Source organism: Rattus norvegicus, chromosome 4, assembly GCF_036323735.1.
Source record: "Rattus norvegicus strain BN/NHsdMcwi chromosome 4, GRCr8, whole genome shotgun sequence".
Classification (NCBI taxonomy): Eukaryota; Metazoa; Chordata; class Mammalia; order Rodentia; family Muridae; genus Rattus; species Rattus norvegicus.
In genome coordinates, this window is record NC_086022.1 from 33,619,934 (window position 1) to 33,646,775 (window position 26,842).

Here is a 26,842-nt window from a genome sequence, read left to right on the forward strand (position 1 = left end):
AAGAAGCCGCCAAAATGGTGGCCATAGCACGTAAGGATTAGAAGTTCCTTACAGTCATCAGAGAGGCTTCCTCTGGCATCAGATGGGAGCGGGTACACATACCCACAGCCGGACAATATGTGGAGAGGAAGTCAAAATTGCAGGTCTCCCTCTGGTCCCTCGCCTCCGCAATCGGGAAGTCCAAGGAAAATGGAGAGGAAAGACTATAGGTGTCAGAGGGAATGAAGGAGACCAGGAGAACATGGCCCACTTAATCAACTAAGCAGGGCTCACAAGGGCTCACAGAGGTGGAAGCATGGGGCCTGTATGGGTCTGCACCAGGTCCTTTGCATATGTATTATGGCCTTTGGCTCAGAGTTCTTGGGAGACTTCTAAAAGTGGGAATGGTGTCTCTGACTCATTTACCTGCTCTTGAGACTCTTTTCCTCCTGTGGGGTTGGCTTTCCCAGCCCCCATAGGAGGGCTTTTACCCTGTCTTGTTTTACCTTGTTTTGACTGTCATCTCTCAGAGGCCTGCTCCTTTCTGAAGAAGAAACAGAGAGGGAGGGGATGGGCCTGGGGGTGAGGGGGTGTGGGGGTGGGCTAGGAGGAGTAGAGTAAGGGGAGACTGTGGTTGAGATTTATTGTATGAGAGAAGAATCCACTTGTAATTAAAAAGAAGAAAAAGTCCCCTAAGGGTAAAGTGGGAAGGTGTTTGCCAGTGTGCTGATGTGGACCATGGTTCTCATGAAAGGTTTTCGTGCATCTGGAAGCCATAAGGACGACCAGAAAACTTTACTGCTAGGACAGGACAAGGAAAATATAAAGTAAATAAATACTAATGTTTACAACACCACATGCTTTACTGTCATAGGCAATGATTCGTGTGAATTCCTTCTCTCAAGTGGCAGATTTCTTGGAGAAAAAGTTTGGCAACCTCACAGTTGTATGATGCATAAATACAAAATAAGGTAAAATATCTTCCCTTCGCTTGTTTTCTCTCCTAGCATTAATCTTAATATATAGCAAGAAGCAGGGGTAAAGCATAGATAGTATTTTTCTATACAGGATGGCGGTGGGCTGGAGACTTCCTGATAGAAAACTGGGCTGGGCTGGGCTGGGCTGGGCTGGAGTTGATCCCAAGTGTAGGCTGCTGCCCTGAAGCCTTAGAGGAAGGACGTTGAGAAAACAACTTTATCTCAGGTAACAGGTGACCAGAACAGGATGTGGGAGAGGACCTGTTCTGCACCTGGGTGCCTGGCCCCTAAAACACTCGGAGTAATAGCATAAAGGCCAGTACACTTGGGGTTCTCGACGTGTAATGCTAGGGTGTTATTGGTGACTTAGTTGTTAATAGGTAGGAAGTCAAACAGACATGGCCACATAATTCTAAAGCTGTGTGACTGCCTATCTAGCAGTTTGTACTGTTTTGACCTTTTTAAAAATATTGTTATTATTAAGCCATGTTGTTTCTATTTTAATTATGTTGGCTTTCTTTTAATTAATTTTTTTCATTTCAGTGAAGCAAAGACTTGCCTTGTAGATAAACACATTGCATTTATTGGAGATTCCAGGATACGTCAATTATTTTATTCTTTTGTAAAAATCATTAACCCCCAGTTTAAAGAAGAAGGAAATAAGGTAAAGTAGTCTACCAGCCCCACTGACCCACAGCCCCAGCCTTCCTTTATCCACCCTGCTGAAACAGAACTGATGAAGTGGGGACCTGAGGAGGTGTGAGCTGAGGGACAAAGGGGACCTAAGGAGGTATGAGCTGAGGGACAGTGGGGACCTAAGGAGGTGTGAGCTGAGGGACAGAGGGGACCTAAGGAGGTGTGAGCTGAGGGAAAGAGGGGACCCAGGGAGGTGTAAACTGAGGGACAGAGGGGGCCTAAGGAGGTGTGAGCTGAGGGACAGAGGGGACCTAAGGAGGTGTGAGCTGAGGGACAGTGGGGACCCAGGAGGTGTGAGCTGAAGGACAAAGGGGACCTAAGGAGGTGTGAGCTGAGGGACAGAAGAGATTTAAGGAGGTGTGAGCTGAGGGATAGAGGGATCCTAAGGAGGTGTGAGCTGAGGGACATAAGGACCTAGGAGGTGTGAGCTGAGGGACAGAGGGGACCTAAGGAGGTGTAAGCTGAGGGACAGATGGGACCTAAGGAGGTGTAAGCTGAGGGATAGAGGGGGATTAAGGAGGTGTGAGCTGAGGGACAGTGGGGACCTAAGGAGGTGTGACCTGAGGGACAGTGGGGACCGAGACAATTGTGAGCTGAGGGACAGAGGGACCTTAGGAGGTGTGAGCTGAGGGACAGAGGGGACCTAAGGAGGTGTGAGCTGAGGGATAGAGGGGTACTAAGGAGGTGTGAGCTGAGGGACAGTGCGGACATAAGGAGGTGTGAGCTGAGGGACAGAGGGGACCAAAGGAGATGTGAGCTGAGGGACAGAAGGCAACTAAGGAGGTGTGAACTTAGGGACAGAGGGGACGTAAGGAGGTGTGTGCTGAGGGAGAGTGGGGACCCAGAGAGGTGTGAGCTGAGGGACAGAGGGACCTTAGGAGGTGTGAGCTGAGGGACAGAGGGGACCTAAGGAGGTGTGAGCTGAGGGATAGAGGGGTACTAAGGAGGTGTGAGCTGAGGGACAGAGGGGACCTACGGAGGTGTGAGCTGAAGGACAGAGGGGACCTAAGGAGGTATGAGCTGAGGGACAGTGGGGACCCAGGAGGTGTGAACTGAAGGACAAAGGGGACCTAAGGAGGTGTGAGCTGAGGGACAGAAGGGATCTAAGGAGGTGTGAGCTGAGGGATAGAGGGGACCTAAGAAGGTGTGAGCTGACGGATATAGGGACCGAAGGAGGTGTGAGCTGAGGGACAGAGGGGACCTAAGGAGGTGTGAGTTGAGGGATAGATGGGACCTAAGGAGGTGTAAGCTGAGGGATAGAAGGGGATTAAGGAGGTGTGAGCTGAGGGACAGTGGGGACCTAAGGAAGTGTGAGCTGATGTACAGTGGGGACCTAGAGAGTTGTGAGCTGAGGGACAGAGGGACCTTAGGAGGTGTGAGCTGAGGGATAGAGGGGACCTAAGGAGGTGTGAGCTGAGGGATAGAGGGGTACTAAGGAGGTGTGAGCTGAGGTAGAGTGGGGATCAAGGAGGTGTGATCTGAGGGACAGAGGGGACCAAAGGAGGTGTGAGCTGAGGGACAGAGGGAACTTAGGAGGTGTGAGCTGAGGTAGAGTGGGGATCAAGGAGGTGTAAGCTGAGGGATAGAGGAGGATTAAGAAGGTGTGAGCTGAGGGACACTGGGGACCTAGAGAGTTGTGAGCTGAGAAACAGAGGGACCTTAGTAGGTGTGAGCTGAGGGACAGAGGGGACCTAAGGAGGTGTGAGCTGAGGGATAGAGGGGAACTAAGGAGGTGTGAGCTGAGGGACAGAGGGGACCTAAGGAGGTGTGAGCTGAGGGATAGAGGGGTACTAAGGAGGTGTGAGCTGAGGGACAGAAGGGACCTAAGGAGGTGTGAGCTGAGGGATAGATGGGACCAAAGGAGGTGTAAGATGAGGGATAGAGGAGGATTAAGAAGGTGTGAGCTGAGGGACAGTGGGGACCTAAGGAGGTGTGAGCTGAGGGACAGTGGGGACCTAGAGAGTTGTGAGCTGAGAGACAGAGGGACCTTAGTAGGTGTGAGCTGAGGGACAGAGGGGACTTAAGGAGGTGTGAGCTGAGGGTTAGAGGGGAACTAAGGAGGTGTGAGCTGAGGTACAGTGGGGACATAAGGAGGTGTGAGCTGAGGAACAGAGGGGACCAAAGGAGGTGTTAGCTGAGGGACAGAAGGGACTAAGGAGGTGTGAGCTGAGGGACAGAGGGGACCTAAGGAGGTGTGAGCTTAGGGACAGAGGGGACCTAAGGAAGTGTGAGCTGAGGGACAGAGGGGACATAGGGAGGTGTGAGCTGAGGGACAGTGGGGACCCAGGAGATGTGAGCTGAGGGACAGAGGGGACCTAGGGAGGTGTGAGGTGAGGGACAGAAGGGACCTAAGGAGGTGTGAGCTGAGGGACAGAGTGGACCTATGGAGGTGTGACCTGAGGGACAGAGGGGACCTAAGGAGGTGTGAGCTGAGGGATAGAGGGGTACTAAGGAGGTGTGAGCTGAGGTACAGTGGGGATCAAGGAGGTGTGAGCTGAGGGACAGAGGGGACCAAAGGAGATGTGAGCTGAGGGACAGAGGGACCTTAGGAGGTGTGAACTGAGGGACAGAGGGGACCTAAGGAGGTGTGAGCTGAGGGATAGAGGGGTACTAAGGAGGTGTGAGCTGAGGGACAGAAGGGACCTAAGGAGGTGTGAGCTGAGGGATAGATGGGACCTAAGGAGGTGTAAGTTGAGGGATAGAGGAGGATTAAGAAGGTGTGAGCTGAGGGACAGTGGGGACCTAAGGAGGTGTGAGCTGAGGGACAGTGGGGACCTAGAGAGTTGTGAGCTGAGAGACAGAGGGAACTTAGTAGATGTAAGCTGAGGGACAGAGGCGACCTAAGGAGGTGTGAGCTGAGGGATAGAGGGGAAATAAGGAGGTGTGAGCTGAGGTACAGTGGGGACATAAGGAGGTGTGAGCTAAGGAACAGAGGGGACCAAAGGAGGTGTGAGCTAAGGGACAGAAGGGAACTAAGGAGGTGTGAGCTGATGGACAGAGGGGACCTAAGGAGGTGTGAGCTTAGGGACAGAGGGGACCTAAGGAAGTGTGAGCTGAGGGACAGAGGGGACATAGGGAGGTGTGAGCTGAGGGACAGTGGGGACCCAGGAGATGTGAGCTGAGGGACAGAGGGGACCCAGGAGGTGTGAGCTGAGGGACAGAGGGGACCTAGGGAGGTGTGAGCTGAGGGACAGAAGGGACCTAAGGAGGTGTGAGCTGAGGGACAGAGTGGACCTATGGATGTGTGACCTGAGGGACAGAGGGGACCTAAGGAGGTGTGAGCTGAGGGACAGTGGGGACTTAAGGATCAGTGAGCTGAGGGACAGACGGGACCTAAGGAGGTGTGAACTGAGGGACAGAGGGGACCTAAGGAGGTGTGAGCTAAGGGAGAGAGGGGACCTAAGGAGGTGTGAGCTGAGGGACAGTGGGGACCTAAGGAGGTATGAGCTGAGGGACAGTGGGGACCTAAGGAGGTATGAGCTTAAGTACAGTGGGGAGCTAAGAAGGTATGAGCTGAGGGACAGTGGGGACCTATGGAGGTGTGAGCTGAGGGACAGTGGGAACCTAAGGAGGTATGAGCTGAGGGACAGTGGGGACTTAAGGAGGTGTGAGCTGAAGGACAAAGGGGACCTAAGGAGTTGTGAGCTGAGGGACAGAAGGGATCTAAGGAGGTGTGAGCTGAGGGATCGAGGGGACCTAAGGAGGTGTGAGCTGAGGGATATAGGGACCGAAGGAGGTGTGAGCTGAGGGACAGAGGGGACCTAAGGAGGTGTGAGCTGAGGGACAGAGGGGACCTAAGGAGGTGTGAGCTGAGGGATAGAGGGGAACTAAGGAGGTGTGAGCTGAGGGACAGTGCGGACATAAGGAGGTGTGAGCTGAGGGACAGAGGGGACCAAAGGAGATGTGAGCTGAAGGACAGAAGGGAACTAAGGAGGTGTGAACTGAGGGACAGAGTGGATGTAAGGAGGTGTGTGCTGAGGGAGAGTGGGGACCCAGAGAGGTGTGAGCTGAGGGACAGAGGGACCTTAGAAGGTGTGAGCTGAGGGACAGAGGGGACCTAAGGAGGTGTGAGCTGAGGGATAGAGGGGTGCTAAGGAGGTGTGAGCTGAGGGACAGAGGGGACCTACGAAGGTGTGAGCTGAGGGACAGAGGGGACCTAAAGAGGTATGAGCTGAGGGACAGTGGGGACCCAGGAGGTGTGAGCTGAAGGACAAAGGGGATCTAAGGAGGTGTGAGCTGAGGGACAGAAGGGATCTAAGGAGGTGTGAGCTGAGGGATAGAGGGGACCTAAGGAGGTGTGAGCTGAGGGATATAGGGACCGAAGGAGGTGTGAGCTGAGGGACAGTGGGGACCTAAGGAAGTGTGAGCTGATGTACAGTGGGGACCTAGAGAGTTGTGAGCTGAGGGACAGAGGGACCTTAGGAGGTGTGAGCGGAGGGACAGAGGGGACCTAAGGAGGTGTGAGCTGAGGGATAGAGGGGTACTAAGGAGGTGTGAGCTGAGGTACAGTGGGGATCAAGGAGGTGTGAGCTGAGGGACAGAGGGGACCAAAGGAGGTGTGAGCTGAGGGACAGAGGGACCTTAGGAGGTGTGAGCTGAGGGACAGTGGAGACCTAAGGAGGTGTGAGCTGAGTGATAGAGGGGTACTAATGAGGTGTGAGCTGAGGGACAGAAGGGACCTAAGGAGGTGTGCGCTGAGGGGTAGATGGGACCTAAGGAGGTGTAAGCTGAGGGATAGAGGAGGATTAAGAAGGTTTGAGCTGAGGGACAGTGGGGACCTATGGAGGTGTGAGCTGAGGGACAGTGGGGACCTAGAGAGTTGTGAGCTGTCGGACAGAGGGACCTTAGTAGGTGTGAGCTGAGGGACAGAGGGGACCTAAGGAAGTGTGAGCTGAGGGATAGAGGGGAACTAAGGAGGTGTGAGCTGAGGTACAGTGGGGACATAAGGAGGTGTGAGCTGAGGAACAGAGGGGACCAAAGGAGGTGTGAGCTGAGGGACAGAAGGGAACTAAGGAGGTGTGAGCTGAGGGACAGAGGGGACCTAAGGAGGTGTGAGCTTAGGGACAGAGGGGACCTAAGGAAGTGTGAACTGAGGGACAGAGGGGACATAGTGAGGTGTGAGCTGAGGGACAGTGGGGACCCAGGAGATGTGAGCTGAGGCACAGAGGGGACCCAGGAGGTGAGAGCTGAGGGACAGAGGGGACCTAGGGAGGTGTGAGCTGAGGGACAGTAGGGCCCTAAGGAGGTGTGAGCTAAGGGACAGAGTGGACCTATGGAGGTGTGACCTGAGGGACAGAGTGGAGCTAAGGAGGTGTGAGCTGAGGGACAGTGGGGATTAAGGATCAGTTAGCTGAGGGACAGACGGGACCTAAGGAGGTGTGAACTGAGGGACAGAGGGGACCTAAGGAGGTGTGAACTGAGGGACAGAGGGGACCTAAGGAGGTATGAGCTGAGGGACAGTGGGGACCTATGGAGGTGTGAGCTGAGGGACAGTGGGAACCTAAGGAGGTATGAGCTGAGGGACATTGGGGACTTAAGGAGGTGTGAGCTGAAGGAAAGTGGTGACACAGAGAGGTGTGAAATGAGGGACAGAGGGGACATAAGGAGGTGTGAGCTGAGGGACAGAGGGGACTTAAGGAGGTGTGAGCTGAGGGATAGAGGGGTACTAAGGAGGTGTGAGCTGAGGGACTGAGGGGACCTAAGGAGGTGTGAGCTGAGGGATAGATGGGACCTATGGAGGTGTGAGCTGAGGGACAGTGTGGACCTAGAGAGTTGTGAGCTGAGGGTAGAGGGAACTTAGGAGGTGTGAGCTGAGGGACAGAGGGGACCTAAGGAGGTGTGATCTGAGGGATAGAGGGGTACTAAGGAGGTGTGAGCTGAGGTACAGTGGGGACATAAGGAGGTGTGAGCTGACGGACAGAGGGGAACAAAGGAGGTGTGAGCTGAGGGACAGAAGGGAACTAAGGAGGTGTGAGCTGAGGGACAGAGGGGACCTAAGGAGGTGTGAGGTGAGGGACAGAGGTGACCTAAGGAAGTGTGAGCTGAGGGACAGAGGGGACATAGGGAGATGTTAGCTGAGGGACAGTGGGGACCCAGGAGATGTGAGCTGAGGGACAGTGGGGACCCCGGAGGTGTGAGCTGAGGGACAGAGGGGACCTAGGGAGGTGTGAGCTGAGGGACAGAAGCGACCTAAGGAGGTTTGAGCTGAGGGACAGAGGGGACCTAAGGAGGTGTGAGCTGAGGGATAGAGGGGTCCTAAGGAGGTGTGAACTGAGGGACATAGGGACCTAAGGAGGTGTGAGCTGAGGGACATAGGGACCTAAGGAGGTGTGAGCTGAGGGACAGAAGGGAACTAAGGAGGTGTGAGCTGAGGGACAGAAGGGAACTAAGGAGGTGTGAGGTGAGGGACAGAGGGGACCTAAGGAGTTGTGAGCTGAGGGACAGTGGGAACCTAAGGAAGTATGAGCTGAGGGAGAGTGGGGACCTAAGGAGGTGTGAGCTGAGGGACAGAGGGACCTTACGGGGTGTGAGCTGAGGGACAGTGGGGACATAGAGAGTTAGAGCTGACTGACAGAGGGACCATAGGAGGTGTGAGCTGACGGACAGAGGGGACCTAAGGAGGTGTGAGCTGAGGGATAGAGGGGTACTAAGGAGGTGTGAGCTGAGGGATAGAGGGGTACTAAGGAGGTGTGATCAGAGGGACAGTGCGGACATAAGGAGGTGTGTGCTGAGGGACAGAGGGGACCACAGGAGATGTGAGCTGAGGGACAGAAGGGAACTAAGGAGGTGTGAATTGAGGGACAGAGGGGACGTAAGGAGGTGTGTGCTGAGGGAGTGGGAACACAGAGAGGTGTGAGCTGAGGGACAGAGGGACCTTAGGAGGTGTGAGCTGAGGGACAGAGGGGACCTAAGGAGGTGTGAGCTGAGGGATAGAGGGGTACTAAGGAGGTGTGAGCTGAGGTAGAGTGGCGACATAAGGAGGTGTGAGCTGACGGACAGAGGGGACCTAAGGAGGTGTGAGCTGAGGGATAGAGGGGTAGTAAGGAGGTGTGAGCTGAGGTACAGTGGGGACATAAGGAGGTGTGAGCTGAGGGACAGACGGGACCAAAGGAGGTGTGAGCTGAGGGACAGAAGGGAAATAAGGAGGTGTGAGGTGAGGGACAGAGGGGACCTAAGGAGGTGTGAGCTTAGGGACAGAGGGGACCTAAGGAAGTGTGAGCTGAGGGACAGAGGGGACAAAGGGAGGTGTGAGCTGAGGGACAGTGGGGACCCAGGAGATATGAGCTGAGGGACAGAGGGGACCCAGGAGGTGTGAGCTGAGGGACAGAGGGGACCTAAGGAGGTGTGAGCTGAGAGATAGAAGGGTACTAAGGAGGTGTAAGCTGAGGGACAGAAGGGATCTAAGGAGGTGTGAGCTGAGGGATAGAGGGGACCTAAGGAGGTGTGAGCTGAGGGATATAGGGACCGAAGGAGGTGTGAGCTGAGGGACAGAGGGGACCTAAGGAGGTGTGAGCTGAGGGATAGATGGGACCTAAGGAGGTGTAAGCTGAGGGATAGAGGGGGATTAAGGAGCTGTGAGCTGAGGGACAGTGGGGTCCTAAGGAAGTGTGAGCTGAGGTACAGTGGGGACCTAGAGAGTTGTGAGCTGAGGGACAGAGGGACCTTAGGAGGTGTGAGCGGAGGGACAGAGGGGACCTAAGAAGGTGTGAGCTGAGGGATAGAGGGGTACTAAGGAGGTGTGAGCTGAGGTACAGTGGGGATCAAGGAGGTGTGAGCTGAGAGACAGAGGGGACCAAAGGAGGTGTGAGCTGAGGGACAGAGGGACCTTAGGAGGTGTGAGCTGAGGGTCAGTGGGGACCTAAGGAGGTGTGAGCTGAGTGATAGGGGGTACTAATGAGGTGTGAGCTGAGGGACAGAAGGGACCTAAGGAGGTGTGAGCTGAGGGATAGATGGGACCTAAGGAGGTGTAAGCTGAGGGATAGAGGAGGATTAAGAAGGTTTGAGCTGAGGGACATGGGGACCTATGGAGGTGTGAGCTGAGGGACAGTGGGGACCGAGAGAGTTGTGAGCTGTGGGACAGAGGGACCTTAGTAGGTGTGAGCTGAGGGACAGAGGGGACCTAAGGAAGTGTGAGCTGAGGGATAGAGGGGAACTAAGGAGGTGTGAGCTGAGGTACAGTGGGGACATAAGGAGGTGTGAGCTGAGGAACAGAGGGGACCAAAGAGGTGTGAGCTGAGGGACAGAAGGGAACTAAGGAGGTGTGAGCTGAGGGACAGAAGGGAACTAAGGAGGTGTGAGCTTAGGGACAGAGGTGACCTAAGGAAGTGTGAGTTGAGGGACAGAGGGGACATAGTGAGGTGTGAGCTGAGGGACAGTGGGGACCCAGGAGATGTGAGCTGAGGGACAGAGGGGACCCAGGAGGTGTGAGCTGAGGGACAGAGGGGACCTAGGGAGGTGTGAGCTGAGGGACAGTGGGGATTAAGGATCAGTGAGCTGAGGGACAGACGGGACTTAAGGAGGTGTGAACTGAGGGACAGAGGGGACCTAAGGAGGTGTGAGCTGAGGGACACTGGGAACCTAAGGAGGTATGAGCTGAGGGACATTGGGGACTTAAGGAGGTGTGAGCTGAAGGAATGTGGTGACACAGAGAGGTGTGAAATGAGGGACAGAGGGGACATAAGGAGGTGTGAGCTGAGGGAGAGAGGGGACATAAGGATGTGTGAGCTGAGGGATTGAGGGGTACTAAGGAGGTGTGAGCTGAGGGACTGAGGGGTACTAAGGAGGTGTGAGCTGAGGGATAGATGGGACCTAAGGAAGTGTGAGCTGAGGGACAGTGTGGACCTAGAGAGTTGTGAGCTGAGAGTAGAGGGACTTTAGGAGGTGTGAGCTGAGGGACAGAGGGGACCTAAGGAGGTGTGTGCTGAGGGATAGAGGGGTACTAAGGAGGTGTGAGCTGAGGTAGAGTGGCGACATAAGGAGGTGTGAGCTGACGGACAGAGGGGACCTAAGGAGGTGTGAGCTGAGGGATAGAGGGGTAGTAAGCAGGTGTGAGCTGAGGTACAGTGGGGACATAAGGAGGTGTGAGCTGAGGGACAGACGGGACCAAAGGAGGTGTGAGCTGAGGGACAGAAGGGAAATAAGGAGGTGTGAGGTGAGGGACCGAGGGGACCTAAGGAGGTGTGAGCTTAGGGACAGAGGGGACCTAAGGAAGTGTGAGCTGAGGGACAGAGGGGACAAAGGGAGGTGTGAGCTGAGGGACAGTGGGGACCCAGGAGATATGAGCTGAGGGACAGAGGGGACCCAGGAGGTGTGAGCTGAGGGACAGAGGGGACCTAAGGAGGTGTGAGCTGAGGGACAGTGGGGACCTAAGGATGTGTGAGCTGAGGGACAGAGGGGACATAAGGAGGTGTGAACTGAGGAACAGAGGGGACCTACGGAGGTGTGAGCTGAGGGACATTGGGGACCACAGGAGGTAGGAGGTGAGGGACAGTGGGGACCTAAGGAGGTATGAGCTGAGGGACAGTGGGGACTTAAGGAGATGTGAGCTGAGGCACAGTGGGAACCTAAGGAAGTATGAGCTGAGGGACAGTGGGGACGTAAGGCGGTGTGAGCTGAGGGAAAGAGGGGACCCAGGGCGGTGTGAACTGAGGCACAGAGGGACCTAAGGAGGTGTGAGCTGAGGGACAGAAGGGACCTAAGAGGTGTGAGCTGAGGGACAGAGGGAGCTTAGGAGGTGTGAGCTGAGGGACAGAGGGGACCTAAGGAGGTGTGAGCTGAGGGATAGAGGGGTACTAAGGAGGTGTAAGCTGAGGGAAAGAAGGGATCTAAGGAGGTGTGAGCTGAGGGATAGAGGGGACCTAAGGAGGTGTGAGCTGAGGGATATAGGGACCGAAGGAGGTGTGAGCTGAGGGACAGAGGGGACCTAAGGAGGTGTGAGCTGAGGGACAGAGGGGACCTAAGGAGGTGTGAGCTGAGGGATAGAGGGGTACTAAGGAGGTGTGAGCTGAGGGACAGTGCGGACATAAGGAGGTGTGAGCTGAGGGACAGAGGGGACCAAAGGAGATGTGAGGTGAGGGACAGAAGGCAACTAAGGAGGTGTGAACTTAGGGACAGAGGGGACGTAAGGAGGTGTGTGCTGAGGGAGAGTGGGGACCCAGAGAGGTGTGAGCTGAGGGACAGAGGGACCTTAGGAGGTGTGAGCTGAGGGACAGAGGGGACCTAAGGAGGTGTGAGCTGAGGGATAGAGGGGTACTAAGGAGGTGTGAGCTGAGGGACAGAGGGGACCTACGGAGGTGTGAGCTGAAGGACAGAGGGGACCTAAGGAGGTATGAGCTGAGGGACAGTGGGGACCCAGGAGGTGTGAACTGAAGGACAAAGGGGACCTAAGGAGGTGTGAGCTGAGGGATAGAGGGGAACTAAGGAGGTGTGAGCTGAGGGACAGAGGGGACCTAAGGAGGTGTGAGCTGAGGGATAGAGGGGTACTAAGGAGGTGTGAGCTGAGGGACAGAAGGGACCTAAGGAGGTGTGAGCTGAGGGATAGATGGGACCAAAGGAGGTGTAAGATGAGGGATAGAGGAGGATTAAGAAGGTGTGAGCTGAGGGACAGTGGGGACCTAAGGAGGTGTGAGCTGAGGGACAGTGGGGACCTAGAGAGTTGTGAGCTGAGAGACAGAGGGACCTTAGTAGGTGTGAGCTGAGGGACAGAGGGGACTTAAGGAGGTGTGAGCTGAGGGTTAGAGGGGAACTAAGGAGGTGTGAGCTGAGGTACAGTGGGGACATAAGGAGGTGTGAGCTGAGGAACAGAGGGGACCAAAGGAGGTGTTAGCTGAGGGACAGAAGGGACTAAGGAGGTGTGAGCTGAGGGACAGAGGGGACCTAAGGAGGTGTGAGCTTAGGGACAGAGGGGACCTAAGGAAGTGTGAGCTGAGGGACAGAGGGGACATAGGGAGGTGTGAGCTGAGGGACAGTGGGGACCCAGGAGATGTGAGCTGAGGGACAGAGGGGACCTAGGGAGGTGTGAGGTGAGGGACAGAAGGGACCTAAGGAGGTGTGAGCTGAGGGACAGAGTGGACCTATGGAGGTGTGACCTGAGGGACAGAGGGGACCTAAGGAGGTGTGAGCTGAGGGATAGAGGGGTACTAAGGAGGTGTGAGCTGAGGGACAGAAGGGACCTAAGGAGGTGTGAGCTGAGGGATAGTTGGGACCTAAGGAGGTGTAAGTTGAGGGATAGAGGAGGATTAAGAAGGTGTGAGCTGAGGGACAGTGGGGACCTAAGGAGGTGTGAGCTGAGGGACAGTGGGGACCTAGAGTGTTGTGAGCTGAGAGACAGAGGGACCTTAGTAGATGTAAGCTGAGGGACAGAGGCGACCTAAGGAGGTGTGAGCTGAGGGATAGAGGGGAAATAAGGAGGTGTGAGCTGAGGTACAGTGGGGACATAAGGAGGTGTGAGCTAAGGAACAGAGGGGACCAAAGGAGGTGTGAGCTAAGGGACAGAAGGGAACTAAGGAGGTGTGAGCTGATGGACAGAGGGGACCTAAGGAGGTGTGAGCTTAGGGACAGAGGGGACCTAAGGAAGTGTGAGCTGAGGGACAGAGGGGACATAGGGAGGTGTGAGCTGAGGGACAGTGGGGACCCAGGAGATGTGAGCTGAGGGACAGAGGGCACCCAGGAGGTGTGAGCTGAGGGACAGAGGGGACCTAGGGAGGTGTGAGCTGAGGGACAGAAGGGACCTAAGGAGGTGTGAGCTGAGGGACAGAGTGGACCTATGGATGTGTGACCTGAGGGACAGAGGGGACCTAAGGAGGTGTGAGCTGAGGGACAGTGGGGACTTAAGGATCAGTGAGCTGAGGGACAGACGGGACCTAAGGAGGTGTGAACTGAGGGACAGAGGGGACCTAAGGAGGTGTGAGCTAAGGGAGAGAGGGGACCTAAGGAGGTGTGAGCTGAGGGACAGTGGGGACCTAAGGAGGTATGAGCTGAGGGACAGTGGGGACCTAAGGAGGTATGAGCTTAAGTACAGTGGGGAGCTAAGAAGGTATGAGCTGAGGGACAGTGGGGACCTATGGAGGTGTTAGCTGAGGGACAGTGGGAACCTAAGGAGGTATGAGCTGCGGGACAGTGGGGACTTAAGGAGGTGTGAGCTGAAGGACAAAGGGGACCTAAGGAGTTGTGAGCTGAGGGACAGAAGGGATCTAAGGAGGTGTGAGCTGAGGGATCGAGGGGACCTAAGGAGGTGTGAGCTGAGGGATATAGGGACCGAAGGAGGTGTGAGCTGAGGGACAGAGGGGACCTAAGGAGGTGTGAGCTGAGGGACAGAGGGGACCTAAGGAGGTGTGAGCTGAGGGATAGAGGGGAACTAAGGAGGTGTGAGCTGAGGGACAGTGCGGACATAAGGAGGTGTGAGCTGAGGGACAGAGGGGACCAAAGGAGATGTGAGCTGAAGGACAGAAGGGAACTAAGGAGGTGTGAACTGAGGGACAGAGTGGATGTAAGGAGGTGTGTGCTGAGGGAGAGTGGGGACCCAGAGAGGTGTGAGCTGAGGGACAGAGGGACCTTAGAAGGTGTGAGCTGAGGGACAGAGGGGACCTACGAAGGTGTGAGCTGAGGGACAGAGGGGACCTAAAGAGGTATGAGCTGAGGGACAGTGGGGACCCAGGAGGTGTGAGCTGAAGGACAAAGGGGATCTAAGGAGGTGTGAGCTGAGGGACAGAAGGGATCTAAGGAGGTGTGAGCTGAGGGATAGAGGGGACCTAAGGAGGTGTGAGCTGAGGGATATAGGGACCGAAGGAGGTGTGAGCTGAGGGACAGTGGGGACCTAAGGAAGTGTGAGCTGATGTACAGTGGGGACCTAGAGAGTTGTGAGCTGAGGGACAGAGGGACCTTAGGAGGTGTGAGCGGAGGGACAGAGGGGACCTAAGGAGGTGTGAGCTGAGGGATAGAGGGGACCTAAGGAGGTGTGAGCTGAGGGATATAGGGACCGAAGGAGGTGTGAGCTGAGGGACAGTGGGGACCTAAGGAAGTGTGAGCTGATGTACAGTGGGGACCTAGAGAGTTGTGAGCTGAGGGACAGAGGGACCTTAGGAGGTGTGAGCGGAGGGACAGAGGGGACCTAAGGAGGTGTGAGCTGAGGGATAGAGGGGTACTAAGGAGGTGTGAGCTGAGGTACAGTGGGGATCAAGGAGGTGTGAGCTGAGGGACAGAGGGGACCAAAGGAGGTGTGAGCTGAGGGACAGAGGGACCTTAGGAGGTGTGAGCTGAGGGACAGTGGAGACCTAAGGAGGTGTGAGCTGAGTGATAGAGGGGTACTAATGAGGTGTGAGCTGAGGTACAGAAGGGACCTAAGGAGGTGTGCGCTGAGGGGTAGATGGGACCTAAGGAGGTGTAAGCTGAGGGATAGAGGAGGATTAAGAAGGTTTGAGCTGAGGGACAGTGGGGACCTATGGAGGTGTGAGCTGAGGGACAGTGGGGACCTAGAGAGTTGTGAGCTGTCGGACAGAGGGACCTTAGTAGGTGTGAGCTGAGGGACAGAGGGGACCTAAGGAAGTGTGAGCTGAGGGATAGAGGGGAACTAAGGAGGTGTGAGCTGAGGTACAGTGGGGACATAAGGAGTTGTGAGCTGAGGAACAAAGGGGACCAAAGGAGGTGTGAGCTGAGGGACAGAAGGGAACTAAGGAGGTGTGAGCTGAGGGACAGAGGGGACCTAAGGAGGTATGAGCTTAGGGACAGAGGGGACCTAAGGAAGTGTGAGCTGAGGGACAGAGGGGACATAGTGAGGTGTGAGCTGAGGGACAGTGGGGACCCAGGAGATGTGAGCTGAGGCACAGAGGGGACCCAGGAGGTGAGAGCTGAGGGACAGAGGGGACCTAGGGAGGTGTGAGCTGAGGGACAGTAGGGCCCTAAGGAGGTGTGAGCTAAGGGACAGAGTGGACCTATGGAGGTGTGACCTGAGGGACAGAGTGGAGCTAAGGAGGTGTGAGCTGAGGGACAGTGGGGATTAAGGATCAGTTAGCTGAGGGACAGACGGGACCTAAGGAGGTGTGAACTGAGGAACAGAGGGGACCTAAGGAGGTGTGAACTGAGGGACAGAGGGGACCTAAGAAGGTATGAGCTGAGGGACAGTGGGGACCTATGGAGGTGTGAGCTGAGGGACAGTGGGAACCTAAGGAGGTATGAGCTGAGGGACATTGGGGACTTAAGGAGGTGTGAGCTGAAGGAAAGTGGTGACACAGAGAGGTGTGAAATGAGGGACAGAGGGGACATAAGGAGGTGTGAGCTGAGGGACAGAGGGGACTTAAGGAGGTGTGAGCTGAGGGATAGAGGGGTACTAAGGAGGTGTGAGCTGAGGGACTGAGGGGACCTAAGGAGGTGTGAGCTGAGGGATAGATGGGACCTATGGAGGTGTGAGCTGAGGGACAGTGTGGACCTAGAGAGTTGTGAGCTGAGGGTAGAGGGAACTTAGGAGGTGTGAGCTGAGGGACAGAGGGGACCTAAGGAGGTGTGATCTGAGGGATAGAGGGGTACTAAGGAGGTGTGAGCTGAGGTACAGTGGGGACATAAGGAGGTGTGAGCTGACGGACAGAGGGGAACAAAGGAGGTGTGAGCTGAGGGACAGAAGGGAACTAAGGAGGTGTGAGCTGAGGGACAGAGGGGACCTAAGGAGGTGTGAGGTGAGGGACAGAGGGGACCTAAGGAAGTGTGAGCTGAGGGACAGAGGGGACATAGGGAGATGTTAGCTGAGGGACAGTGGGGACCCAGGAGATGTGAGCTGAGGGACAGTGGGGACCCCGGAGGTGTGAGCTGAGGGACAGAGGGGACCTAGGGAGGTGTGAGCTGAGGGACAGAAGCGACCTAAGGAGGTTTGAGCTGAGGGACAGAGGGGACCTAAGGAGGTGTGAGCTGAGGGATAGAGGGGTCCTAAGGAGGTGTGAACTGAGGGACATAGGGACCTAAGGAGGTGTGAGCTGAGGGACATAGGGACCTAAGGAGGTGTGAGCTGATGGACAGAAGGGAACTAAGGAGGTGTGAGCTGAGGGACAGAAGGGAACTAAGGAGGTGTGAGGTGAGGGACAGAGGGGACCTAAGGAGTTGTGAGCTGAGGGACAGTGGGAACCTAAGGAAGTATGAGCTGAGGGAGAGTGGGGACCTAAGGAGGTGTGAGCTGAGGGACAGAGGGACCTTACGGGGTGTGAGCTGAGGGACAGTGGGGACATAGAGAGTTAGAGCTGACTGACAGAGGGACCATAGGAGGTGTGAGCTGACGGACAGAGGGGACCTAAGGAGGTGTGAGCTGAGGGATAGAGGGGTACTAAGGAGGTGTGAGCTGAGGGATAGAGGGGTACTAAGGAGGTGTGATCAGAGGGACAGTGCGGACATAAGGAGGTGTGTGCTGAGGGACAGAGGGGACCACAGGAGATGTGAGCTGAGGGACAGAAGGGAACTAAGGAGGTGTGAATTGAGGGACAGAGGGGACGTAAGGAGGTGTGTGCTGAGGGAGTGGGAACACAGAGAGGTGTGAGCTGAGGGACAGAGGGACCTTAGGAGGTGTGAGCTGAGGGACAGAGGGGACCTAAGGAGGTGTGAGCTGAGGGATAGAGGGGTACTAAGGAGGTGTGAGCTGAGGTAGAGTGGCGACATAAGGAGGTGTGAGCTGACGGACAGAGGGGACCTAAGGAGGTGTGAGCTGAGGGATAGAGGGGTAGTAAGGAGGTGTGAGCTGAGGTACAGTGGGGACATAAGGAGGTGTGAGCTGAGGGACAGACGGGACCAAAGGAGGTGTGAGCTGAGGGACAGAAGGGAAATAAGGAGGTGTGAGGTGAGGGACAGAGGGGACCTAAGGAGGTGTGAGGTGAGGGACAGAGGGGACCTAAGGAAGTGTGAGCTGAGGGACAGAGGGGACAAAGGGAGGTGTGAGCTGAGGGACAGTGGGGACCCAGGAGATATGAGCTGAGGGACAGAGGGGACCCAGGAGGTGTGAGCTGAGGGACAGAGGGGACCTAAGGAGGTGTGAGCTGAGGGATAGAGGGGTACTAAGGAGGTGTAAGCTGAGGGACAGAAGGGATCTAAGGAGGTGTGAGCTGAGGGATAGAGGGGACCTAAGGAGGTGTGAGCTGAGGGATATAGGGACCGAAGGAGGTGTGAGCTGAGGGACAGAGGGGACCTAAGGAGGTGTGAGCTGAGGGATAGATGGGACCTAAGGAGGTGTAAGCTGAGGGATAGAGGGGGATTAAGGAGCTGTGAGCTGAGGGACAGTGGGGACCTAAGGAAGTGTGAGCTGAGGTACAGTGGGGACCTAGAGAGTTGTGAGCTGAGGGACAGAGGGACCTTAGGAGGTGTGAGCGGAGGGACAGAGGGGACCTAAGAAGGTGTGAGCTGAGGGATAGAGGGGTACTAAGGAGGTGTGAGCTGAGGTACAGTGGGGATCAAGGAGGTGTGAGCTGAGAGACAGAGGGGACCAAAGGAGGTGTGAGCTGAGGGACAGAGGGACCTTAGGAGGTGTGAGCTGAGGGTCAGTGGGGACCTAAGGAGGTGTGAGCTGAGTGATAGGGGGTACTAATGAGGTGTGAGTTGAGGGACAGAAGGGACCTAAGGAGGTGTGAGCTGAGGGATAGATGGGACCTAAGGAGGTGTAAGCTGAGGGATAGAGGAGGATTAAGAAGGTTTGAGCTGAGGGACATGGGGACCTATGGAGGTGTGAGCTGAGGGACAGTGGGGACCGAGAGAGTTGTGAGCTGTGGGACAGAGGGACCTTAGTAGGTGTGAGCTGAGGGACAGAGGGGACCTAAGGAAGTGTGAGCTGAGGGATAGAGGGGAACTAAGGAGGTGTGAGCTGAGGTACAGTGGGGACATAAGGAGGTGTGAGCTGAGGAACAGAGGGGACCAAAGAGGTGTGAGCTGAGGGACAGAAGGGAACTAAGGAGGTGTGAGCTGAGGGACAGAAGGGAACTAAGGAGGTGTGAGCTTAGGGACAGAGGTGACCTAAGGAAGTGTGAGTTGAGGGACAGAGGGGACATAGTGAGGTGTGAGCTGAGGGACAGTGGGGACCCAGGAGATGTGAGCTGAGGGACAGAGGGGACCCAGGAGGTGTGAGCTGAGGGACAGAGGGGACCTAGGGAGGTGTGAGCTGAGGGACAGTGGGGATTAAGGATCAGTGAGCTGAGGGACAGACGGGACTTAAGGAGGTGTGAACTGAGGGACAGAGGGGACCTAAGGAGGTGTGAGCTGAGGGACAGTGGGAACCTAAGGAGGTATGAGCTGAGGGACATTGGGGACTTAAGGAGGTGTGAGCTGAAGGAACGTGGTGACACAGAGAGGTGTGAAATGAGGGACAGAGGGGACATAAGGAGGTGTGAGCTGAGGGAGAGAGGGGACTTAAGGAGGTGTGAGCTGAGGGATTGAGGGGTACTAAGGAGGTGTGAGCTGAGGGACTGAGGGGTACTAAGGAGGTGTGAGCTGAGGGATAGATGGGACCTAAGGACGTGTGAGCTGAGGGACAGTGTGGACCTAGAGAGTTGTGAGCTGAGAGTAGAGGGACCTTAGGAGGTGTGAGCTGAGGGACAGAGGGGACCTAAGGAGGTGTGAGCTGAGGGATAGAGGGGTACTAAGGAGGTGTGAGCTGAGGTACAGTGGGGACATAAGGAGGTGTGAGCTGACGGACAGAGGGGACCTAAGGAGGTGTGAGCTGAGGGATAGAGGGGTAGTAAGCAGGTGTGAGCTGAGGTACAGTGGGGACATAAGGAGGTGTGAGCTGAGGGACAGACGGGACCAAAGGAGGTGTGAGCTGAGGGACAGAAGGGAAATAAGGAGGTGTGAGGTGAGGGACAGAGGGGACCTAAGGAAGTGTGAGCTTAGGGACAGAGGGGACCTAAGGACGTGTGAGCTGAGGGACAGAGGGGACAAAGGGAGGTGTGAGCTGAGGGACAGTGGGGACCCAGGAGATATGAGCTGAGGGACAGAGGGGACCCAGGAGGTGTGAGCTGAGGGACAGAGGGGACCTAAGGAGGTGTGAGCTGAGGGACAGTGGGGACCTAAGGATGTGTGAGCTGAGGGACAGAGGGGACATAAGGAGGTGTGAACTGAGGAACAGAGGGGACCTACGGAGGTGTGAGCTGAGGGACATTGGGGACCACAGGAGGTAGGAGGTGAGGGACAGTGGGGACCTAAGGAGGTATGAGCTGAGGGACAGTGGGGACTTAAGGAGATGTGAGCTGAGGCACAGTGGGAACCTAAGGAAGTATGAGCTGAGGGACAATGGGGACGTAAGGCGGTGTGAGCTGAGGGAAAGAGGGGACCCAGGGCGGTGTGAACTGAGGCACAGAGGGACCTAAGGAGGTGTGAGCTGAGGGACAGAAGGGACCTAAGAGGTGTGAGCTGAGGGACAGAGGGACCTTAGGAGGTGTGAGCTGAGGGACAGAGGGGACCTAAGGAGGTGTGAGCTGAGGGATAGAGGGGTACTAAGGAGGTGTAAGCTGAGGGAAAGAAGGGATCTAAGGAGGTGTGAGCTGAGGGATAGAGGGGACCTAAGGAGGTGTGAGCTGAGGGATATAGGGACCGAAGGAGGTGTGAGCTGAGGGACAGAGGGGACCTAAGGAGGTGTGAGTGGAGGGATAGATGGGACCTAAGGAGGTGTAAGCTGAGGGATAGAGGGGGATTAAGGAGCTGTGAGCTGAGGGACAGTGGGGACCTAAGGAAGTGTGAGCTGAGGTACAGTGGGGACCTAGAGAGTTGTGAGCTGAGGGACAGAGGGACCTTAGGAGGTGTGAGCGGAGGGACAGAGGGGACCTAAGAAGGTGTGAGCTGAGGGATAGAGGGGTACTAAGGAGGTGTGAGCTGAGGTACAGTGGGGATCAAGGAGGTGTGAGCTGAGCGACAGAGGGGACCAAAGGAGGTGTGAGCTGAGGGACAGAGGGACCTTAGGAGGTGTGAGCTGAGGGTCAGTGGGGACCTAAGGAGGTGTGAGCTGAGTGATAGAGGGGTACTAATGAGGTGTGAGCTGAGGGACAGAAGGGACCTAAGGAGGTGTGAGCTGAGGGATAGATGGGACCTAAGGAGGTGTAAGCTGAGGGATAGAGGAGGATTAAGAAGGTTTGAGCTGAGGGACAGTGGGGACCTATGGAGGTGTGAGCTGAGGGACAGTGGGGACCGAGAGAGTTGTGAGCTGTGGGACAGAGGGACCTTAGTAGGTGTGAGCTGAGGGACAGAGGGGACCTAAGGAAGTGTGAGCTGAGGGATAGAGGGGAACTAAGGAGGTGTGAGCTGAGGTACAGTGGGGACATAAGGAGGTGTGAGCTGAGGAACAGAGGGGACCAAAGAGGTGTGAGCTGAGGGACAGAAGGGAACTAAGGAGGTGTGAGCTGAGGGACAGAAGGGAACTAAGGAGGTGTGAGCTTAGGGACAGAGGGGACCTAAGGAAGTGTGAGCTGAGGGACAGAGGGGACATAGTGAGGTGTGAGCTGAGGGACAGTGGGGACCCAGGAGATGTGAGCTGAGGGACAGAGGGGACCCAGGAGGTGTGAGCTGAGGGACAGAGGGGACCTAGGGAGGTGTGAGCTGAGGGACAGTAGGGCCCTAAGGAGGTGTGAGCTGAGGGACAGAGTGGACCTATGGTGGTGTGACCTGAGGGACAGAGGGGACCTAAGGAGTTGTGAGCTGAGGGACAGTGGGGATTAAGGATCAGTGAGCTGAGGGACAGACGGGACTTAAGGAGGTGTGAACTGAGGGACAGAGGGGACCTAAGGAGGTGTGAGCTGAGGGACAGAGGGGACCTAAGGAGGTATGAGCTGAGGGACAATGGGGACCTAAGGTGGTATGAGCTTAGGGACAGTGGGGACTTAAGGAGGTGTGAGCTGAAGGAAAGTGGTGACACAGAGAGGTGTGAAATGAGGGACAGAGGGGACATAAGGAGGTGTGAGCTGAGGGAGAGAGGGGACTTAAGGAGGTGTGAGGTGAGGGACAGAGGGGACCTAAGGAAGTGTGAGCTGAGGGACAGAGGGGACATAGGGAGATGTTAGCTGAGGGACAGTGGGGACCCAGGAGATGTGAGCTGAGGGACAGTGGGGACCCCGGAGGTGTGAGCTGAGGGACAGAGGGGACCTAGGGAGGTGTGAGCTGAGGGACAGAAGCGACCTAAGGAGGTTTGAGCTGAGGGACAGAGGGGACCTAAGGAGGTGTGAGCTGAGGGATAGAGGGGTCCTAAGGAGGTGTGAACTGAGGGACATAGGGACCTAAGGAGGTGTGAGCTGAGGGACATAGGGACCTAAGGAGGTGTGAGCTGATGGACAGAAGGGAACTAAGGAGGTGTGAGCTGAGGGACAGAAGGGAACTAAGGAGGTGTGAGGTGAGGGACAGAGGGGACCTAAGGAGTTGTGAGCTGAGGGACAGTGGGAACCTAAGGAAGTATGAGCTGAGGGAGAGTGGGGACCTAAGGAGGTGTGAGCTGAGGGACAGAGGGACCTTACGGGGTGTGAGCTGAGGGACAGTGGGGACATAGAGAGTTAGAGCTGACTGACAGAGGGACCATAGGAGGTGTGAGCTGACGGACAGAGGGGACCTAAGGAGGTGTGAGCTGAGGGATAGAGGGGTACTAAGGAGGTGTGAGCTGAGGGATAGAGGGGTACTAAGGAGGTGTGATCAGAGGGACAGTGCGGACATAAGGAGGTGTGTGCTGAGGGACAGAGGGGACCACAGGAGATGTGAGCTGAGGGACAGAAGGGAACTAAGGAGGTGTGAATTGAGGGACAGAGGGGACGTAAGGAGGTGTGTGCTGAGGGAGTGGGAACACAGAGAGGTGTGAGCTGAGGGACAGAGGGACCTTAGGAGGTGTGAGCTGAGGGACAGAGGGGACCTAAGGAGGTGTGAGCTGAGGGATAGAGGGGTACTAAGGAGGTGTGAGCTGAGGTAGAGTGGCGACATAAGGAGGTGTGAGCTGACGGACAGAGGGGACCTAAGGAGGTGTGAGCTGAGGGATAGAGGGGTAGTAAGGAGGTGTGAGCTGAGGTACAGTGGGGACATAAGGAGGTGTGAGCTGAGGGACAGACGGGACCAAAGGAGGTGTGAGCTGAGGGACAGAAGGGAAATAAGGAGGTGTGAGGTGAGGGACAGAGGGGACCTAAGGAGGTGTGAGGTGAGGGACAGAGGGGACCTAAGGAAGTGTGAGCTGAGGGACAGAGGGGACAAAGGGAGGTGTGAGCTGAGGGACAGTGGGGACCCAGGAGATATGAGCTGAGGGACAGAGGGGACCCAGGAGGTGTGAGCTGAGGGACAGAGGGGACCTAAGGAGGTGTGAGCTGAGGGATAGAGGGGTACTAAGGAGGTGTAAGCTGAGGGACAGAAGGGATCTAAGGAGGTGTGAGCTGAGGGATAGAGGGGACCTAAGGAGGTGTGAGCTGAGGGATATAGGGACCGAAGGAGGTGTGAGCTGAGGGACAGAGGGGACCTAAGGAGGTGTGAGCTGAGGGATAGATGGGACCTAAGGAGGTGTAAGCTGAGGGATAGAGGGGGATTAAGGAGCTGTGAGCTGAGGGACAGTGGGGACCTAAGGAAGTGTGAGCTGAGGTACAGTGGGGACCTAGAGAGTTGTGAGCTGAGGGACAGAGGGACCTTAGGAGGTGTGAGCGGAGGGACAGAGGGGACCTAAGAAGGTGTGAGCTGAGGGATAGAGGGGTACTAAGGAGGTGTGAGCTGAGGTACAGTGGGGATCAAGGAGGTGTGAGCTGAGAGACAGAGGGGACCAAAGGAGGTGTGAGCTGAGGGACAGAGGGACCTTAGGAGGTGTGAGCTGAGGGTCAGTGGGGACCTAAGGAGGTGTGAGCTGAGTGATAGGGGGTACTAATGAGGTGTGAGTTGAGGGACAGAAGGGACCTAAGGAGGTGTGAGCTGAGGGATAGATGGGACCTAAGGAGGTGTAAGCTGAGGGATAGAGGAGGATTAAGAAGGTTTGAGCTGAGGGACATGGGGACCTATGGAGGTGTGAGCTGAGGGACAGTGGGGACCGAGAGAGTTGTGAGCTGTGGGACAGAGGGACCTTAGTAGGTGTGAGCTGAGGGACAGAGGGGACCTAAGGAAGTGTGAGCTGAGGGATAGAGGGGAACTAAGGAGGTGTGAGCTGAGGTACAGTGGGGACATAAGGAGGTGTGAGCTGAGGAACAGAGGGGACCAAAGAGGTGTGAGCTGAGGGACAGAAGGGAACTAAGGAGGTGTGAGCTGAGGGACAGAAGGGAACTAAGGAGGTGTGAGCTTAGGGACAGAGGTGACCTAAGGAAGTGTGAGTTGAGGGACAGAGGGGACATAGTGAGGTGTGAGCTGAGGGACAGTGGGGACCCAGGAGATGTGAGCTGAGGGACAGAGGGGACCCAGGAGGTGTGAGCTGAGGGACAGAGGGGACCTAGGGAGGTGTGAGCTGAGGGACAGTGGGGATTAAGGATCAGTGAGCTGAGGGACAGACGGGACTTAAGGAGGTGTGAACTGAGGGACAGAGGGGACCTAAGGAGGTGTGAGCTGAGGGACAGTGGGAACCTAAGGAGGTATGAGCTGAGGGACATTGGGGACTTAAGGAGGTGTGAGCTGAAGGAACGTGGTGACACAGAGAGGTGTGAAATGAGGGACAGAGGGGACATAAGGAGGTGTGAGCTGAGGGAGAGAGGGGACTTAAGGAGGTGTGAGCTGAGGGATTGAGGGGTACTAAGGAGGTGTGAGCTGAGGGACTGAGGGGTACTAAGGAGGTGTGAGCTGAGGGATAGATGGGACCTAAGGACGTGTGAGCTGAGGGACAGTGTGGACCTAGAGAGTTGTGAGCTGAGAGTAGAGGGACCTTAGGAGGTGTGAGCTGAGGGACAGAGGGGACCTAAGGAGGTGTGAGCTGAGGGATAGAGGGGTACTAAGGAGGTGTGAGCTGAGGTACAGTGGCGACATAAGGAGGTGTGAGCTGACGGACAGAGGGGACCTAAGGAGGTGTGAGCTGAGGGATAGAGGGGTAGTAAGCAGGTGTGAGCTGAGGTACAGTGGGGACATAAGGAGGTGTGAGCTGAGGGACAGACGGGACCAAAGGAGGTGTGAGCTGAGGGACAGAAGGGAAATAAGGAGGTGTGAGGTGAGGGACAGAGGGGACCTAAGGAAGTGTGAGCTTAGGGACAGAGGGGACCTAAGGACGTGTGAGCTGAGGGACAGAGGGGACAAAGGGAGGTGTGAGCTGAGGGACAGTGGGGACCCAGGAGATATGAGCTGAGGGACAGAGGGGACCCAGGAGGTGTGAGCTGAGGGACAGAGGGGACCTAAGGAGGTGTGAGCTGAGGGACAGTGGGGACCTAAGGATGTGTGAGCTGAGGGACAGAGGGGACATAAGGAGGTGTGAACTGAGGAACAGAGGGGACCTACGGAGGTGTGAGCTGAGGGACATTGGGGACCACAGGAGGTAGGAGGTGAGGGACAGTGGGGACCTAAGGAGGTATGAGCTGAGGGACAGTGGGGACTTAAGGAGATGTGAGCTGAGGCACAGTGGGAACCTAAGGAAGTATGAGCTGAGGGACAATGGGGACGTAAGGCGGTGTGAGCTGAGGGAAAGAGGGGACCCAGGGCGGTGTGAACTGAGGCACAGAGGGACCTAAGGAGGTGTGAGCTGAGGGACAGAAGGGACCTAAGAGGTGTGAGCTGAGGGACAGAGGGACCTTAGGAGGTGTGAGCTGAGGGACAGAGGGGACCTAAGGAGGTGTGAGCTGAGGGATAGAGGGGTACTAAGGAGGTGTAAGCTGAGGGAAAGAAGGGATCTAAGGAGGTGTGAGCTGAGGGATAGAGGGGACCTAAGGAGGTGTGAGCTGAGGGATATAGGGACCGAAGGAGGTGTGAGCTGAGGGACAGAGGGGACCTAAGGAGGTGTGAGTGGAGGGATAGATGGGACCTAAGGAGGTGTAAGCTGAGGGATAGAGGGGGATTAAGGAGCTGTGAGCTGAGGGACAGTGGGGACCTAAGGAAGTGTGAGCTGAGGTACAGTGGGGACCTAGAGAGTTGTGAGCTGAGGGACAGAGGGACCTTAGGAGGTGTGAGCGGAGGGACAGAGGGGACCTAAGAAGGTGTGAGCTGAGGGATAGAGGGGTACTAAGGAGGTGTGAGCTGAGGTACAGTGGGGATCAAGGAGGTGTGAGCTGAGCGACAGAGGGGACCAAAGGAGGTGTGAGCTGAGGGACAGAGGGACCTTAGGAGGTGTGAGCTGAGGGTCAGTGGGGACCTAAGGAGGTGTGAGCTGAGTGATAGAGGGGTACTAATGAGGTGTGAGCTGAGGGACAGAAGGGACCTAAGGAGGTGTGAGCTGAGGGATAGATGGGACCTAAGGAGGTGTAAGCTGAGGGATAGAGGAGGATTAAGAAGGTTTGAGCTGAGGGACAGTGGGGACCTATGGAGGTGTGAGCTGAGGGACAGTGGGGACCGAGAGAGTTGTGAGCTGTGGGACAGAGGGACCTTAGTAGGTGTGAGCTGAGGGACAGAGGGGACCTAAGGAAGTGTGAGCTGAGGGATAGAGGGGAACTAAGGAGGTGTGAGCTGAGGTACAGTGGGGACATAAGGAGGTGTGAGCTGAGGAACAGAGGGGACCAAAGAGGTGTGAGCTGAGGGACAGAAGGGAACTAAGGAGGTGTGAGCTGAGGGACAGAAGGGAACTAAGGAGGTGTGAGCTTAGGGACAGAGGGGACCTAAGGAAGTGTGAGCTGAGGGACAGAGGGGACATAGTGAGGTGTGAGCTGAGGGACAGTGGGGACCCAGGAGATGTGAGCTGAGGGACAGAGGGGACCCAGGAGGTGTGAGCTGAGGGACAGAGGGGACCTAGGGAGGTGTGAGCTGAGGGACAGTAGGGCCCTAAGGAGGTGTGAGCTGAGGGACAGAGTGGACCTATGGTGGTGTGACCTGAGGGACAGAGGGGACCTAAGGAGTTGTGAGCTGAGGGACAGTGGGGATTAAGGATCAGTGAGCTGAGGGACAGACGGGACTTAAGGAGGTGTGAACTGAGGGACAGAGGGGACCTAAGGAGGTGTGAGCTGAGGGACAGAGGGGACCTAAGGAGGTATGAGCTGAGGGACAATGGGGACCTAAGGTGGTATGAGCTTAGGGACAGTGGGGACTTAAGGAGGTGTGAGCTGAAGGAAAGTGGTGACACAGAGAGGTGTGAAATGAGGGACAGAGGGGACATAAGGAGGTGTGAGCTGAGGGAG

General features: G+C 56.1%; 1 protein-coding gene across 1 annotated transcript in view; it reads left to right on the plus strand.

Annotated features, from left to right (window-relative positions):
- Nucleotides 1–26,842, plus strand: part of Casd1 (CAS1 domain containing 1) — a 92,017-nt gene that overhangs the window by 6,129 nt on the left and 59,046 nt on the right. Inside the window, exons 2-3 of the mRNA NM_001402046.1 lie at nucleotides 854–950; nucleotides 1,500–1,620. Of these exons, the coding sequence (NP_001388975.1) occupies nucleotides 854–950; nucleotides 1,500–1,620 (218 nt within the window). The remainder of the gene's footprint in view (nucleotides 1–853; nucleotides 951–1,499; nucleotides 1,621–26,842) is intronic.